At 41.5% G+C, this 19,345-nt stretch overlaps 1 protein-coding gene across 1 annotated transcript; it reads right to left on the bottom strand.

Annotated features, from left to right (window-relative positions):
• Positions 1-4,927: 4,927 nt before the first annotated feature.
• MIURF (mitochondrial elongation factor 1 upstream open reading frame) lies at positions 4,928-18,350 on the bottom strand. Its single transcript, XM_073592556.1, has 2 exons — positions 18,245-18,350; positions 4,928-5,176 (listed from the first exon to the last, which is right to left on the bottom strand). Exon 2 carries the CDS (start codon positions 5,138-5,140, stop codon positions 4,928-4,930), a length of 213 nt encoding a protein of 70 aa, XP_073448657.1. The 5' UTR covers positions 5,141-5,176; positions 18,245-18,350.
• Positions 18,351-19,345: the final 995 nt, after the last annotated feature.

The raw sequence follows: 19,345 nt of genomic DNA, 5'->3' as shown, positions 1-19,345 counted from the left end.
GATGTCCTGTAGAAGAACAAATTAAAAATGTAACACAGGAAGCACAGTTCTTCTATGCTGATGAATAAATTATTTTAAATAAGTAAAAAAAATAACAGTTAAAACAAATATGACCAATCCCAGCGCTCAATAGATAACAGTTGTGCACTGCAGCAGCTATTATAAAAATACAAGATGTATAAAAAATATGCAGAGATAAAACTCAACATTAACAGTGCTAATACATATCTAAAATTAATATGTTCAGTAATAGAGCATACAGTGGGCTATGGACATTGCACACAGATCAAGTGAACATCTTGTATGCAGGGGTTGAGTCTCCAAATAAATTACAGTATTACGCTATGCTGAGCATTCCCTTGTGTTTTTTATATGTTGAAATGATTGAGCTGAGCTGGTACAGGATTCATCTCTGGTAACCCTTGGAAGAGTGTTCCATTTACTTTTTGGAGATGAAAAAAAAAAGGAAAAAAGAGCGCACCAGCCTAGTGCATTATCCTTTACAAATTTATTAATCAAAAACAAGATAAAATCTACTTACAAAGGTTGAAGGAACAAATCGCATTTGTAAATTGCCACAGCGGTAATAAATCCAGTGGTAGCAGTTTTCCAGGTCCCAGGAAGGAGGCGTACGGACTACTGCTGGCTAACGCGTTTCGAAGGTTACCCTTCTTCAGACCCCTCTGATGAAGAAGGGTAACCTTCGAAACGCGTTAGCCAGCAGTAGTCCGTACGCCTCCTTCCTGGGACCTGGAAAACTGCTACCACTGGATTTATTACTGCTGTGGCAATTTACAAATGCGATTTGTTCCTTCAACCTTTGTGAGTAGATTTTATCTTGTTTTTGATTAATAAATTTGTAAAGGATAATGCACTAGGCTGGTGCGCTCTTTTTTCCTTTTTTTTTCATTTTGGCATTAGGACATCCCATCCTTAAGAGCAGCAAGGCCGAAATCCATAGTCCTTCCTGAACCCTTGGGATCTTTTAGCTTACACACCCGTGCGCAAGAGTATTTTGCTTTTTTGTCCATACTACTTTTTGGAGATATCAGGCTCATCTTTTTCATCATTGCGGCGAGTGCATCACCAAAGGGGTGCTCACGAGGTGGATTGGTGACGGGATTCAGGACAGGAACTTTTGCCGTTTCATATTTCTGATGATATGCGGCACCTCACACTACTTAAGATTTCTGCATGGAATTTTTACTGAGCTCACTTGATCTGTGTGCAATGTCCATAGCCCACTGTATGCTCTATTACTGCACATATTAATTTTAGATATGTATTAGCGCTGTTAATGTTGAGTTTTATCTCTGCGTATTTTTTATATAAACTTTAAAACGAGTAATAAAACTGTAATTACCAAGGAGACATGGATGAATGAGTGAGTTTGTTTTGAATATTAAAAATGAATTAAATAAAGTTTATGGTACTCAGATGGAGTGTAGTTACGCTTTACAGCAAGTTGTTTTACTTCCCCTCTATCAAGGTTTGTGTAACACCCATGAGTGGCATATCCACCAGCGGGCACATATTTTGCACTGTATAAAATGCACCCACATTATACATCGTGAAAGGGTTTTGCGATGGGTTGTTACAATGTGTTTACCTTCTTTTCTTTTTATTTTATTGGAATGACCCAAACAACATTTAAAATGTATGCACTGCAGTGTGTTGTGTTGCAGTGTAGCGCATCAAAACATGCTGTGCAAGAATGAAGCATGTCCTACTATTTTTCAGCACACACCAAAACAGCACATTCGTTTAAACTAAAGCAATAGGACATAAAGCAATTTGCCTTAGCCATGTGTTGGAACTGCGTTAGGCAATCTAATGAAGGGAAAAAAGTAAGGCAGATTTGATGAAATGTATGTAAAACCAAAAGGTTTTTTTACTTTTAAATATAGTAGGGGATGTTTAAGACCCCTGTCAATTTTTTTCCAGTCAAGGTGATCCCCCTTTACTACCTGTCCAGCAGGAAGTAAAATCAAATCTCTCCAAAGTGATTGGAAATTACCTTAGACAGTTGGCACTAGAAAAGATGCCCCAACTAAAACATTTCCCATTACTTTCTAAACTGGAGACAGTAGTTACCAGGACTAATGGAGAGGGTGTATCTCCTCAATAGGGAGACAGACAGTACAGAAATTTTGAGGTTTTAAAACTTCAATACTCTTTATCTAAAACAAACACACTTGGCTTTACAATTTAAATACCGAACAAGTGGCAGCTACATTTTTTTGCTAAGGCATTCGCTAGGGATGCATCGAAATTTTGGCCGCCGAAACATATTGGCCGAAAATGGCCCTTTCGGCAAAAAGCCAAGAGAGAATTTTTGCCGATACCGAATGGGGTGGGGCTCCGCCCCCGGTGCCACCTATCAGGGGGGCTTCCTATATCGTAGAAGAGAGGAGAGCTGCCGCCTGTTTGATTACAGCGCCGGGAACATCAATGCTTTCATTTCAATAGCTGTGTGTTCCCCGCTGCGCGCCGTCACATACAGCCCCTCCCCCTTGTCCGGGCACTTTGATAGACAGATCACCCGTCCAATGGGATGGGTGATCTGTCTATCAAAGTGCCCGAACAAGGGGGAGGGGCTGTATGTGACGGCACGCAGTGGGGAACACACAGCTATGTAAATGACTTTGTCATTGGTGCCAACGTGCACCATGACAGCCGGTTCTTCCCCAGCCCCTCCCAGTAATCTGTCCACAAGATCCGTGATGTGTCAATGAGAAAAAGCATTTCCTATGAAGCATAAAAGTTCCAAATAGATGAGTGTTTAGAAAGAAGAGCATCACTGCTTTTCGTATGGCTTTTATGTGAAGAATGGAGCCTTAGGCCCCTTTCACACTGGGGCGGCATCGGCAGTAAAGCGCCGCTATTGTTAGCGGCGCTTTACCGTCGGTATTCGGCCGCTAGCGGGGCGGTTTTACCCCCCCCCCGGTTAGCAGCCGAGAAAGGGGCTTTCACACTGGAGAGACAGCAGCGGCTGTTTCGGGTCAGTTTGCAGGCGCTATTTTAATGCAATAGCGCCTGCAAACTGCCCCAGTGTGAAAGGGGCCTTAGCCGGCAGTCCCAGCTCCTCCCCACTTCTGAGTACCCCCATAGCAAGCCAATTGCTATGGTGGCACTCAAGTAGGTTTGACCCTGAGCCGCACTATGTGTGTCCATCGACACACACAGTACGGCTCAGCCCTGCCCCCAACTTTCTCCTCACGGAACATGGATCCTGCAGCAACAGGAGAGGAGAAGGAGAGAGAGAGCAGCACTGCTGCTCTGGGGCACAGCACTGGATCAAGATTGGGCTTAGGTAAATAAGGGGGGGGGGGCTGCACACAGGGTTTTTTTTTTTTACCCTGATAAAGAGAATGCATTAAGGTAAGAAAAACCTTCTCCCTTTAGAACCACTTTAGGTTGTTTTTTCCATGAAACTAGCAGGGAAAGATGGAGGGAACACACACAGTGGAGTAGTGGAAAAGAACAGGTGTTGCATATTTCTTGTTGCTACAATCATGACAACAGCTAGTCTACAAAGAAACAGCATAGAGAGTAGTGTTTTGTCAAGCCAGAATTTCTAAAGTGTTCAGGATAAGAACTATAGCTTGTTTCTTGTTTGAGGGTCAGGCAGATAAGAGATATCAGCTTTAAATGAAAACAAGCAGGAGTGACTGAATGAGAGGCCCAAAGGAGTGGGAAGGGTAAGATAACAACTAGACAGTAAGCATGATGGGATGTCTGTATGTAATGTACTCAGACCTGATAAAATACCATTAGTCCTCAGAATGTGGGTTGTCTGAGTTGATCACCATATCTCATTGTGGATATCCAAAATAAATCATAATAAAACTAAAAATTTGTTTAAACAAAAATATAAATTTTATTTGTCCTATGTAAAATCCATAAAAATTTTAAGATATTTGATCTATAGTGAACTTTTTGGAGGTAGAGTTTGTTGACCATATGCTTGAACGTTGAAAGATATATAGCAGCTGTGAAGTTTGTGGATTGTAATGCAAGGGTAGATGTTGAGATTCAGAGATGACAGAAAACACTGCATTTCCTGTTCCTGAGGTTTCGGAAGTCAGCAGGTAATTACAATTTGAATGCAACGGATCTTGTAACTTTCCGTTATCAATATAACATTATGATAAACAATCTTGCTATGGCCACGTTTTAACATAAAGATTGTATACAGAATAATACAAAAGTACCAAATCCTGAAAAATCAAAAGTAATACTATTACAATGTGTTTTTACTCCACTGGTAAAACATCCATGCTACTGAGCGTTCTTAAGAAAAGATCAAATGGCATAAATATTGCCACTTACATCCCACTTGCAAAAATTAAAGAGTATCTATAGCAAAAACATTTTTCTAGTTTGAGTGGAGTAAGAAAAGTTAGAACCCCTGTTAGGTTTTACTGCTACCTGGGACTCTGTTACAGGGATTTCTCCTCACACTCTGTTTTGGTGACACAGTTTTACCAGACAGGAATTGTGGACGAATCTGAAACAGGGACACAGACATTACTTAAAAGCTGACAGATGTTCCAGCATTCCCCTACTTAACTTAAAAAAAAAAAAAAAAAAAATGACTTTGGCGTTACCTTTGGAGAGTTCCTCACTTCCTGTCTGGTGAAGTATGTTACCAAAACAGGAAGTGAGAGGAAATCTCTGATCAATCTCTGTACAGCAGTACAATCTGACAGGGGTTCTAATCTTTACCCACACTATTCAAAACTAGAAGAAAAAAATGACACTATAGATACACTTTAGCTTGCTTCAAGCATAATCAGAGTATCAAGAATGTGTCACCAAATAATATAAACACAGTGGCAGTGATCACTACGTTTTATCATATTTATCAAACAGGTGTTTTACCTTTTGTTAAAGAAAACAGCTGATAATGGATGAAGAGCACCCTTCACACTAATCCCCCTAGCTTGGTCTGGAGGAAAAACTGTCCTTTTGCCAACTGCTTCTCTCTGTCCTCCAGTTTTGACAGAATCTGATTCTTCCTAAATTCTTGACGTATGTAAAATGAGTAGTAGTCACGGTCAGTAAACTGGAGTTTTCGTCCCTCTCGCAGAAGAGCACGATACAGCTTTAGGACTGCTTCCCGGGACCAGCCTGCCATGGCAGGTGTGAAGAGAAAAGAGCTGGTCCTGCCAGTCTGCAGACAAAGACAGAAGTGTTACATGAATGACATGTTGGAGAGTATAATGTGGATCTCCTTCTGCAAATGCTAGCAAAACGGCAGCCTATGTATTAATCCCATACCAGTTGTCCTCTAACTCAAGCAGAAATATTCACCTCCCAAAGGTTTCCTTAATCGTAACTAACAACATGAACATGAATAAGAACTTAAGGCCCCATTCACACAAGTGTTTTTCAGATTGTTTCCCTACGTTCAACGTGCAGAATCCCATTCTTTCTAATTGTCCCTGATTACAGTTGTATGTTCAATCATCCTACACACTATGCCCAAAAAGCACACAAGCTTTTTTTGAGCGTATTAAGCACCTGAGAAAAAAAAAAAAAAAAACACACACTTCAAAAATCACCAAGAATACGCTCTGCTCAGATGTATAGGCAGGTTTAAAAAAAAATAACATGTTTTAAATAGTAGCAAGATGTTGGATTAAATATTTTAGCTGGAATTGAAAAAATGGCTGAAGGTAAAATGGTTTTACTGTTGGGTTAAAACATATACAAGATAACGTATTACTTATTTAACAGGAAACGTCAAAAGTGAATAATTACAAATAAAGATAAATTTGACTCAGCTTACTAATGAAATATAAAAACAAGGCTGCTTCTATTACTTACTTGGTTTTCAAAGGTTCAGACTATGGAACCGTCATCTTGAGCCTGGCTTCGCTATCTAGTGCTCTAGTGACCAACCCGGGGCCCTTTGACACTTACTGCATATACCTTGGGGATTTTGGTGTTTACTCAAGTCCGTGAAAGAACAGTGGGGAGAATTTATCAAAACTGGAGCAGAATCTGGAGCGACTGTGCATGGCAACCAATCAGCTTTGATCTTTCATTTTCAAAGCTTAACTGAACAAGCTAATGTAGAAGCTGATTGGCTTCCATGCAGAGCTGCTTCAGATTATGTCTGTTCCAGTTTTGAAAAATTCCCTACTAGACCTCTAGTAGTTAAAATGGTTGGGTTTATTTCTTTCACACTTTCACGTATTCTGTACTGTCTATCCATTTCTCTTTGTATATTGTTTTTCTCTGATCTTTTTGAAGGTATCCTTCTTAGAAATACCGGTAATGGCACAAGTCATTTCTAAGGGGATTTTTGGGAATACAAATGTGAAGCATTTATTTGTAGATGGGCTGTATCAGCAGTGATCTCTAGCCATTTAATTGTTGTGTATGTAGCCTATGACAGTCTCCTGAAGCATATCTCCAGTCTCCAACATCTTCTGCAGCATGTATGCAGTCTCTGGCCATCTTCTGATGCATGTCTGCCGTCTCTGGCAGTTTTTTGCAGCATTACATTTACTGATTATTATGTGTACCCTTTTGGTGATGTCACTAATCTAGTGACTCACTCACCTAGAACAAACATGCAGCTAACCATGTCTACATTTCTAGCCTGCATACTTGTTTTTAGTTCACCAACTCTCAAGAAAATAATGCCAGGTAATAAGACCATAGGCTCGGTATGGACATGGAGCTGGAGGAAGAGTCAGTAGGAGCCTGGCAGTGCACACACAGCCCACTAGAGCCTGGCAGTGCACACACAACCCACTGATTGAGACTTCAATGCTTAGCAGACTCATTTGCAAAAAAAAACAAATAGACATACACTATAAGGCTGATTTATTGAAGCCGTGCGCCATCAGTAGAGGCTCAACTCACATTTTCATATTTACGAAACAGTGCGCCGGGAACAGAGCGTGAATCCCCCATTTACTATAGCGATCTCGGCGCACGGGAGAATGCTATCTGTGCGCCACTATGGACATAGCGCACGGCATCTTCAATTCAATATTAACAGAAGATGGAGGTGTCAATATTATGGGGTGATGTGAGGAAGTTTAGTAACAACTGCCCAAGTAACAAATATGCCCAAAATAGAATGAGAAAGTAACTTTTTCAGAGCAAGCCTGCTGTGCCTGCAAGTACGTTTAGAACTGCGCAAGATCAATGTCAGCACTGCACATGCGGCTCTTGCGCTCGTTCAAATGCGTTTGTTCACTGCACGGCCAAAATCTTAGTAAATGTCAAGCAACGCAAATGCAAGTGCATGGGTTGAACGGGCGCACCTCTAAACTTGACAATTTTTTGCTTACGCTGGTTCACCTTTATGTATTTTTTTAATGATATTTGCGCACAGGTCATGTTAGCACGTTAAGTTGCCAACATGTGACATGCACCTTGTTAAAATTATGTAAAAAGACTCTCGCTGCTCCTAAAAGGGCATTTAACCTTCCCCCTCTAATGCATATGATTTCTTTGGGCTAACTGTTGCTTTTAAAGGGGGCACAATATTTTTTCGTTTGGGGTGGGATTTTTCACGTGGGGGTTCTCATTTTAAGTCTTAACAGACCCAAATGACCTTGTATGTATTGGGGGGGGGGCAGGTTATTTTTTTTTTTGGTGTTAAAATCTTGCAGCTGCAATGTAGATTCGTAACTTTTCTCTAAAGCCATACATCTTTGAAGCAGCATTTTGGATATATGCTACAGCTGCACAACTTTACAGGCAGAGCAAGCCCCCCCCCAGTTACTAGCTTTTCAGCAATTTTTCATTTTTAAAGGCACTTCTTGTTTCGTTTTTGGGGTTGTCCAAATTGGTGACATTAATATATGTCCCTTAGGATGGGCCCTGGGCCCCCATACCCGTTTTAAGGCCAATAACTAAAAGATAAGCCAGCCAAGTGGGGACTAGCAAAATTAACAAGTCAGTTCCCGTAGACTGCAATGGTATTTGTTGTATAACTTTTGCCCATGTTAGGCTCTTTGTTTGCCCCCCCTGGACCGGGGGGTGTTTGTCCCATCTGTAATTTTGTAGCATGCTGGATGATGTGCTCAATTTTGGACAGGAGGGTGGCTTTTTTGTGCTAGCTGCATTTGGGTTGGTCTGGGCATGCTCAGTGACTTTGCTTTTTTTTTTTCTTCTTTTTGTGTGTGAACAGCACTTGGATTTTTCTGGCCATGCTCAGAGAGTGTGTATTTTGGGTTAGTAATTTAACCCTTTCATGACTAAGCCTATTTCTGACATTTGGTGTTAAGTTAAAATCCGTATTTTTGCTAGAAAATTACTTAGAGACCCCAAACATTATATATATTTTTTTAGCAGAGAACTTAGAGAATAAAATGGCAATTGTTGCAATATTTTATATTTTATTTTATATTATGTCACACAGTATTTGTGCAGCGGTGTTTTAAAGCAACTTTTTTAGGGAAAAAGGGATACTTTCATGAATTTAAAAAAAAGAAACAGTAAAGTTAGCCCAATTTTTTTGTATAATGTGAAAGATGATGTTACGCTGAGTAAACAGATACCAAACATGTCACGCTTTATAATTGCACGCACTCGTGGAATGGCAACAAACTACGGTACCTAAGTATCTCCATAGGCGACGCTTTAAATTTTTTTTTACAGTTACCAGGTTAGAGTTACAGAGGAGGTCTAGTGCTAGAATTATTGCTCTCACTCTGACGATCGCGACGATACCTCACATGTGATTTGAACACCGTTTACATATGCAGGCGCGACTTCCGTATGCGTTTTCTTTGCTGCGCGAGCTCGCGGGGACGGGGGCGCTTTAACCACTTCAATACCATGGGCGCCATATGACGTCCTTTACTTTGTTAGGGGATATTTGAATACCTGTAGCTACAGGCATCATCCAGATATCATTCTCTCCAGCCGGCAATTCTGTGTACGATAAGAATGCTCATAGCGGCAGTTCCGCCGCTTGATCGTTCTTATAGGCAACGGGAGTGGACGTCCCCCCCCCCGCTGCCATCTGGTGCTTCTCTGGGCTCTCCCGTGCCATCGGAGGCCCAGAGAAAGAAACGGCCACCGACGGATGAGGACCATAGAGATTTCCGGTGACCGGACGGTCACCAGTTATCTCTATGACCATCGGAGGCCCGGGCGCGACGTTATGACTAGGGCTGCAACTAACGATTATTTTCATAATCGATTAGTTGGCCGATTATTGTTTCGATTTATTGGTTAATAACCTTAAAAAGAAGTGTGGTGTATAATTTAGTTAATATGTAAAGTTTAAAAAAAAGGCAATTTATTCCTAAATATCTTTATATGCAGTGGTAAATATAAATAACCAACTATATAGTTAGGGAGTAAAATCTTTAATCCTCTCTGAGAATAACAGAAGAGATATACTCTTCTGTAGAGGAATCTTGTAAATATCATCAGACTCAGATCAAATTTTTTTATTTAAAGAAAAAAAAAAAAATTCTAGACTGTTTTGCAGATTTTCAAACAGATCTGTAATATTACATGCTTTTCTGCAGCTTCTCCATTGAAGTACATTGAACCAAAAAAGCACCGTTTTGCATTGAAAAAGGTCTTTGACCCTTTCCAAATACACAGCAGCTGAAAAAAGCATAGAAGTGAACGCTAAATGAACTGTAGTGCATTTCTGCAAAAAGCACCAAAAAACACATGGGTGGGAACCAGGCCTAAGACATTTAGAAACATAATGGAGTTAAAAAAAAATTAAAAATTAGCCCTTCGTTTTTTTACTGTGCAACAGTGAAAGTAATATTTACAGTAGAGATTATTTGCTCTTTTTTGTACTATGTAGGGCTAATTTTAGCTTTTTTTAACCCCATTATGTTACTGGCCGATTAACCGATTATGAAAATAGTAATCGATTAATTTCATAATCGATTAGTTGTTTCGGCCCTAGTTATGACGTCACGCCCGGGTTCCCGGAAATAAACAAAGCCGCTATTGCGGCTGTCAGCATGAGATCGGTAATTTTTTTTCCGATCTCATGCTTTCTTATTGACCCCGCATCTCTCCATAAAAGAGGGCCTGTCATAATAGATTTCTATTACAAGGGATGTTTACATTCCTTGTAATAGGAATAAAAGTCATCAAGAAAAAAAAAAAATGTAAAAAAAAAAAAAAAAAAAGTGTAAAACAGGTACTCTTTATGGAGGGATCGGGGGTCTAAAAGACTCCCAAACCCTCCTTTGCACTTCAAAGTATTCAGATCGCCATTTTCGGCGATTCTGATTACTGTATATTTTTTTAAATCAGCGCCATTGGCAGCCGAGTAAACAGGAAGTGACGTTGTGACGTCGCTTCCGTGTTTACAATCAGGAGACTGTAACAAAACCGTTTCCGGCTTCGTGCCAGTCTGTCCCTAGCCGCTGGAAGAGGCGGATCGATGATCGGGACCCCCACTGGGACGGGAGCCCCGTTCAGAGCGGCGGGAGGGGGACGTCCCCTCCCGCTCCTCCGGGATAACAGCCGAGAGGCTTTTAGCAGCATTGGTTGTTATCCCTGGAAAGCCGATCGCCCGCTCTACAAAATGGTACCGGGATGATGCCTGCAGCTGCGGGCATCATCCCCAGTATAACCCCGAAAGCCGAGGCCGCACATCTGCGTACGCTCGGCAGGAAGGGGTTAAGGACATCCTTAACAGGTGTACCCACTTTGAAGTTCTGTCTCTACATTCGGTGAAGTTGCATTTTTGTGTGTTTCATGGACTGTGCATGTGTTTTCAATTGCCTCATAATCACGCAAACCTATGTTATATAAAGCTTGCAGATAACATTCTTTACCTTGCCCTGAAAAGCGGCAAGATTGCGTGTGGCCAACAAGAGAGTAGGTTTGGGTGTCCTTATAGAGTAAGTAACACATGTATTTTATCTTTGTATTTTGTCTTTGCAAAACAGATGTGTTTTAGAGCAAGTTTTTTTTTACTTTGGTTTATTGTATTTTTTTTTGGGGGGGGGGTATTTTCCCCTGAAATATTTTTGATGTTGTCAATGTGTGTCGTTTGTAGGTTGTTTCACTTTGACTTAATTGTCTGTGCTGCATTATTTTGCAAAATCTTTCCTCAAGATGTTGTGACCAATTAATGTTTAAATTCTTAATAGATGTCCGTTTGTGGGCGCACAACGGTTTCCTCCGCAAAATGGTCAGACCTCAAAACCATATTCTGTTAATGTCTTAAATTACCATTCATGTGTCTTTTGCTTTCCTTGCTCTTTTTCAAGTCCTGTTTTGTTGACCAATAAAATTTGTAGCAATTTTTTATGTTTTGTTAATTTTTATGCAACAGATTTCCCAGCTGCAGCTTAACCACTTCCTGCCCGGCCTATAGCAAAATGACAGCCGGGAAGTTGTTCTGTTATCCTGACTGGGCGTCATATGACGTCCAGCAGGATAACATGCCGGCGCGCACCTGTGACCTGCATCCCCGACTGTGATAAGAAGCCTCTGTCAGAGGCTTCTTACCATGTGAGCAGCTGTGACCAATCACAGCGTGAACCAGGAAGTGCCGGTAAACGGCATTCCTTGGTTCGCGCTGACAGGGAGAGCCGGTCTGCGGCTCTCCCTGTCAGAGGGGGGGGGTCTGTGCTCATAATCAGCACAGCCCCCTCAGATGTGCAAAAAAGGCTACCAATCAGTGCCCAACATTCCCCCAATAAAAAAGCCCTTCAAGTGCCCACCGCAGTGCCAATTAGTGCCCACCACAGTGCCAATCAGTGCCCAGCAGTAACACATCAGTACCGCCCATCAGTGTCGCCTGTCAGTGCCCATCACAGCCGCCTGTCAGTGCCCATCACAGCCTCCTGTCAGTGCCCATCACAGCCTCCTGTCAGTGCCCATCAGTGCTGCATGTCAGTGCCGCCTATCGTTGCCCATCAGTGCCACCTCATCAGTGCCGCCTCATCAGTGCCCATCAGTGAAGGGGAAAACAAAATTTTATGACAAAAACTAAGAAAAACTTTTTTTTTTTCAAAAATGTTGGTCTTTTTTAGTTTATGAAAAAAAAAAAACCCCAGAGGTGATCAAATACCACCAAAAGAAAGCTCTATTTGTTGGAAGAAAATGATACAAATTTTGTTTGGGTAGAGTGTTACATGACCGCGCAATTGTCATTTAAAGTGTGACAGCGCTGAAAATTGTCCTGGGCAGGAAGGGGCAAAAGTGCCTGGTATTAAAGTGGTTAACTAGGCTGATTGGCATGGCAAAACAAAAAATGGTGTGAGTTGTCTAAAAGTTACTTTCCTGGTGCCTTCACGGTAGCATATGCATGGATTGTGCGTATGCTGCCATGGATAGTCACCAGGAAAAAAAAAGTGGTAAGTATCTAACTGATTGCAGTGTATGGTCACCTTTAAAGATCAAGATCTGAAAATATTCATTTATTGGGTTTAGAAACACTTCTCTGTTCTTTGTAATATATTGAAAGATTTGGGTAAAAATAGAAAAAAAAACATTTCAAAGATATATTAGAAGTAATATGAATAAGATTAGCATCAAAAGGGTTAATTAACTGAAAACACCTACTAATTGCCTAACAAGACACATCCAATGAGATGAAATTAACCAAATGTATTGGGTGTGCGCTATTATCAATGAGAAAACCGCAGTTACCCTAGTGAGAATTGCAGTTTACATATTTATTATCGTTTTGCGCTTCAAAGTGTGCCGGTTCGCACGATCTGTTAACGACTTTCCCAGCACACCGATTAAGGTGTGAGCCAGCGCAGCACATTTGTCTTAGTAAATCACCCCCATTTTCTGCAAATATGGGTACGTTTAGGTTTTGTTTTTTGCAAATGGTTGACTTAACCTTTAAAGTGATCACTTTAGTGATCGGGGCCTGCTGTCAGTGCCTTTGAGGAGTCCAGAATCATGGATGGTAACCAGGGTGGATATAAAGCAATGATTTAAAAAAAGATTTAAACAAATAAATAAAACCCAGATTTTTTTTTTTATTTAAAGTGGATGTAAACCCAATGTCATCCTTTCTAAACTACTGCCATAGGGGTTATCTATAAGGATATACATGTCTCCTGCATGTATCTTTACCTGTCAAATGTCTCCCCTCTGTCTGTTATAAGAGCTGAAAAACTGCAGATTCTGTGGGTGGGTCTGTTGTCTGGAGCTCGGTGGGTGGAGTCGTGATGTCAGTAGACTCCCCGCCCACCTCTACACTCCCCTTGTCAATATGCATTTTCTCCTGTGTATTTCTAACTGAACTTCTGCTTATGATCTCTAACATCCAGTGAAAAGACAGGAAAGTAACCACATGACTTCAGCATGCCAAATCATGCTGAGGTGTGGGACAGCCAATCCTTGCAGAGCTGCTGAAGGAAGGAGTGGGGGAGGGAATTAAAAAATCATGCCCGTGTCTTAGGCTGTCACTCACAGCAAGGGGGAGGATTTGACAAAGTTTTTCTCAGTTTGTCAAGATTTATCTCACTGAACAATAAAAGAGGATTGCTCAGAGATGGATTAACTCTGTGTGGCAAGACTGGGCTCAAATGATAGGAAATCTTATACTCTACAGTATGATAAAAAAAAAAAATAATTCGGGTTTACATCCACTTTATGTCAATTTTTTTTTAATCAAATTTATTTTAATAAAATGCTTTTGGAGCAAAAATCTATCTAAAGATAGTTTTCTATTTAAGAAACATTGATAATTTAGTTTATTCAGCATGAAATGGAGCTTAGTTATGTAGCATAAGGCTGTATATTCTGCAATATTTACATTTTTGGTAAACTCATTCAATGAATCCAAGCTCTGCAAGCTGTGATAACATGCACTGCACTGATGCATTCACACAATTTTACAGTAACCATGAGACAAATCAAAGTTCAGGAATATTCCTTTATCCCATTGTTTTGCAAATCTATGTACACTGCAAACTGTATGATTGAATTGGTTCAATTCAATGATATCGCTGTTTTACTAACCTGACAGCGTATTATTCTAAATAGGAAACCTTCATTTTGTTTGCAAATATTAAAGCTTCTAACTACCAGCATGAATAAGTCCTTACATTTAAAGAGCACCTGTCATTTCAGATCCATCATGGCAGTGCCTGTTAGCGGGCATCCACTCACCTGCTGCTGCCGCGTCCCTCACCTTGTTGTGTCACTGCCGCATCACCAGGCGTCCCATTAAAGGGAATGGGACTGTCGGTGAGTCAACAGCGGGTCAGAGGAGGAGCCGCTGTGGGACAGAGATGACAGTTGCTCTTTAAAAATTATGATTTAAATCGACGATTTAAATCAGATCCACCCTCACTCTATGATGACAAATGGGAGAAGATCAAGGATCAGCTATTCCCCGATCTAATCTGTGATCCCTGATCTGCTCTCTGATGAACACAGAAGTGACAAACATTTTGTTTAAGTTCATTCATTCTCTGGCTACTGTGGAAGCAGCTAATCAAGCACAGAAAAGCAAACATGCCTCATTTTTCAAAATGCATTGCAACATATAAATGTGAACGGCCTAATTGGATAACGTGTTTCTCTGAAGTATCCATTGTTTGTGTTCCAACACATACACTAAAACATGGAAGGTGTGAACAAGTCATTTACACCCACTGAAGATGTCTCCCAAGTGTGTTTAAACAGTAAACTTTACTAACACCCTGCACAGGACATGGATGTCAGACAGAGGATGTATATCTAAAACAGAACTACCTATACCAGCAAACAGTGACAGACTTTGCCTGTGACGTCAAGCTGAGACTTGTAACTCCAATACAAAGGGCTGAAGATTGTCTCTAGGCCATTTATACAGAAGAGAAATGAATGCATCAACACACATTCCAATGTGACAGCACTGTGACAAGTTATTACTTGTTGTGGTCAACTAATGGAAGCTGAACTACCACTTGTCCCTCTTCATCTGTACCTCCAGTGCACCCTTTTAGGTCTAATATACTAATCAACATTAATAAATTACTATTCAGGTAACACAGGTGTTTATATGGACGAATACTACAAATGTGCCTTAGGAATAATACTTTGATTATTTCCATATGCTAGCAAGCACTGGAGAAAACAATGCACTGATGTGTTGAATCTACTTTCTATGATCCCATTCTTACTTGTGTGGACTGATCATTACCCATAACATCAATGATGATGATGATTGACATTTAAAGCAGTGGTTCTCAACCTCAGGCCTCAAGTACCCCCAACAGGCCATGTTTGCAGGTTTTCCTTTATCTTGCACAGGTGCTTTAAACCAGAGTCAATGGCTTGGTATTTTGGACAGCTATTCTATCTAAGAGAAATTCCCAAAACATGGCCCGTTGGGGGTACTTGAGGACTGAGGTTGAGACCCACTGCATTCAAGGATAAGTTCACCTTTACAAAAAATATAAATAAATGCACATATATTTGCAGGTAAATATGCATTTATTATGGTTTTTTTTTTAAGGAGTCTATAAAGCATTGCACTCTCGATAAGCAGAGCGTCCTGTAGACTGTCTGTATAACTGTCTACTCATACTCAGATATGTGCAGGCAGTTACACTCTGACAGGAAGAGTCAAACTACTAATGGGCTCAACCATGCCTTGGTAGTTCATTGAGAAATACAATCTGACAGCCGCAAAGGCTGTCGGTACTTGTAGTTTTCCCATTCACAAAACACTGAATGAATGATGCGGCCGGGAATTTTTTTTTTTTTAGATTGTGACAGTGAGTGGGGGGGGGGGGGGGGGGAGATCCCCCGCTTGCTGTCAAAACAGGAGTTCGGGGGGGGGGGGGGGGTGCATCTGTAACATGCTACAACCTGAATATGGGTAAAACATGTTACAAAAGGCAACCTTATCCATTAACAATTGTAGGACTCCCAACTATCCCTCATTTTCAGCCAGATCCCTCTAAGTTTTTTTTTTTCTGATGTACAGGTGTCCATGAAAATCTACTATTTAACCACTACTTGAGGGGCAAAAGCTGGCCATTCACCAATTTTATTCACAAATTTTTGTTTTTGGTCCATTCGCTTTATTTGTTTTTTTACCGTAATAGAGAGCATTTGAAGGAGCAGAATGGAAAACGTTTCTTGAATGAACAAAATTCTGTGAACTTGACTTTCGGTCATCTCCATGATAGGCTAGCACAACGGACGGCTTCAATCCCAGGCTCCCCATTGGGACGGAAGAGCCTGGAAAAGAGGTGGGGGGTCCCCCTTCCGCTGCATGTAAAAGCAATTCAGCAGCTAATCAGAGCATTGCCAGCAGAAAAAAATAAATAAAATACTGGGCTGCAGGCATCATCTTATCATCTTAGTATCACCGCTCAAAGTCCAGGACATCATATGATGTCCTACAGGCGGGAAGCAGTTAAAGCGGAACTAAGGTCCTAGATTTAAAGACTGTGAGCAGGCAAGCTGTTTACTGCACAAGACACATGCACAAATGCAGCTCAGTTTACACTGACACAGCATCTGTGTGCCGGGATGACTGAACTCCTGCACATGCACAAAAGTGATATCTTCCTGTGATGGCTAATGAATATGGCTGCAGTCCGGCACCTAGAAGAAGCCAGGTGGAAAATGCCAGCACAGGAGGTTGGACTGTTAAAGTTGAAGTGAAGCTGATTTGTAAATAAATGGCTGACAGGCATGGTATGACAGAAGAGACACTACTGTTCTCTTCTGCCATAAACGCATCCTTCTGCCTGTCAGCTGTCATGTTCGCTGAGCCGCGTATGCGGCCTGGCCTATCAAGTGTCTGAAGGCACAGAACAAAGACCGGGTGAAGATGGGAGTGCAGGGGGCCTGCCAGATCGATTCCACCACAGCGCTGGAGGACACCATATGACAGGTAAGTCTGCCATAATGTACCAATATGCTGTGCATACTATTACATTATGGCATAACCCACCTGGGGGGGGCCTAAAAAAAGAATTTTATAGCAGACTTTACTTCCGCTTTAAAGGAGAGGCAAGTATCAAGACTTTAGTTCAGCTTTGACACATCTGGGATTCCATTCAAATAGCAGATCTGCATGAAATTTTAGGGGTTTCAAATTAAATTAGGTAAGTCAATGATGGCAAAAAATAATGTTTTGTGAGTAAACCAAGATATGGTGCCCTGTGGGAAAGTGATGAACAAATAAATAGCTGCCCCTTTATGGTGAAATATTCACCAGTGGTAGTGTATATAGAATGAAATGAAAGGCAATGTGTTCATGTGTATAACAATAAAAAAAGTCATAAGCATATAACACTGCTATGTGAGTCAATTGTAAAATCAACATTTAGCAAGCTGAGAGTCCATAGGTGATAATAATCCCAACACCAGAAATGATTGCTCTTGTTCTTCCACCACGAGTGCTCAATGGGAAGGTGGCAACTCGTAGGATCAGCCATATCTGCACACGCTGTTTATACCTGGCCAGGCACTTCTACATGTGAGTGCAACTTGTACTACTACTGCTTTTATTTTTATTAAAAACAATTACACTATGAGACTTTCATCCATGTCTACTGCGGAGTCTTTGTTCAGATCCTAGCTTTATCCAGAGGGGCTCAGTGGAGTGGAGCTGACAGTGGAATCAATTTGGTATTCCAAATGCACATTTTGACCATCCTGTAAAAAGGGGTCAAACACCTTTGGTGAGTTGCCACCTTCCCACTGATCACTCGTGGTGGAAGAACTAAAAGTTTTTATAAGAGCAATCGTTTCTGGTGTTGGGATTATTATCACCTATGGACTTAGCTTGCTAAATGTCTCACAATTGACTCACGTTGCAGTGTTATATGCTTATGACATTGTACTTGTTCTTTTTTTTAATTGTTATACACATGAACACAGTGCCTTTCCTTTCATTCTATATACAAAACAATAATTTTCCCCTTGACCATTTTTTCTACAAATGTTCAAATGAAAATCTGTGTACGGCTAACTTTAATAGCCAACATAAAGGAAAAAGATATCTGGGTTTAACCCATCATTTTCAGCATAGACATTCTTCCTGGTGCTGTGATAGTAGTGTGCCGAACACATTGTGTTATGGTTCGTCCTGCTTTCTGTGGGTTTCCTTGTATTTCTACACTCACAGGAGCTTCCTCTTTCCCAGTGTGCCGATACTACTGAGCCCAGTAGAGGTTATATCAGTATCATGGAAGCTGTGTGTAGTCACAGACAATGGAATGACCCCCTACAAGCCTGTGTCGGCACAGCCTGCCCCTATACACTTTCCCCTTCTAATAGTTCTCTTCCTAAACGCTGCTCACCGCCCAATTACCTCTCAGGGTCGCCAGTACGATGTCTGAACTTCCGCCTTCACTGGGGGGGGTGTGCACCGATTTCCGGATTCGGCACACCATAGAGGGGAGGAGAGAGCGCGCCCCGTGCGCTGTGCATGCCGGGATAGAAAACAGGCGGTGAACTTGGAGAGGATAAGTGAAGTATAGTTCTGAGGAGTGTCAGTGATGTTCAATCATTATGGGCGCCTCACAGCAACTTATCTATCTGGTAGTCTTATGTTCAGCGATTCCCAATGTAATGAGATGAAAAAGGCATGTCTTTAGTATTTTATATAGTAATTTTAGTTAGTGTTTTTGTTGTAATGTTTGCCTTTATTTTTTATGGCTGTTATATTTGTTACCAGTAAGGATGAGCTCCGGCGTGTTGGCACACCCCACATGCAGAGCCCGCCAGGAAGTCGGCACTGCGCTAATCACAGGCAGTGAGACATTTACTGATCTCTGCAGCCGCACATCGGGACAATGTCTCACTGCCTGTGATCAGCGCAGCGCCAACTTCCTGGTGGGCTCTGCATGTGGGGTGTGCCAACACGCCAGAGCTCATCCTTAGTTACCAGCTTACTTTTTGATATTATTGTCATTATATTAAAGCGGACCTTTAGTCATTTTTTTTCATCTTTCCATCTATTAAATCTTCTGCCCTTGTTGTTTTAACTGATTGCCGACCAGCCGCCGTAGCTTTACTGTGGCAGAATGGCACGGCTGGGCGAAGCGACGTAAGGTAACGTCACTAGGGGCGAGCGCGCTTCCACAGCGTGTGCTCGGAGCCGATACGAGTGCCCGGCGGGCGCTATGACCGCTAGGCACCCGCGATCACTTGTGACAGAGCGAGAACTGGGATCTGTGTGTGTAAACACACAAATCCCGGTTCTTTCAGGGGAGTGGAGACAGATCGTGTGTTCATACTAAGTATTAACACCGATCGCTCTCCTCCTAGACAGTCCCATCCCCCTTACAGTTAGAACACTGTGAGGGAACACAGTTAACCCCTTGATCGCCCCCTAGTGTTAAAGCATTTTAGGGTGTGCCCCCCAAGTATGTTTTTGTATTTGGCTAGTGTTAAACCCTTCCCTGCCAGT

The sequence above is a fragment of the Aquarana catesbeiana genome, linkage group LG07, assembly GCF_042186555.1.
Source record: "Aquarana catesbeiana isolate 2022-GZ linkage group LG07, ASM4218655v1, whole genome shotgun sequence".
NCBI lineage: Eukaryota > Metazoa > Chordata > Amphibia > Anura > Ranidae > Aquarana > Aquarana catesbeiana.
The sequence above is the reverse complement of the archived record's forward strand: the minus strand, read 5'-3'. Positions and strand labels throughout refer to the sequence as shown.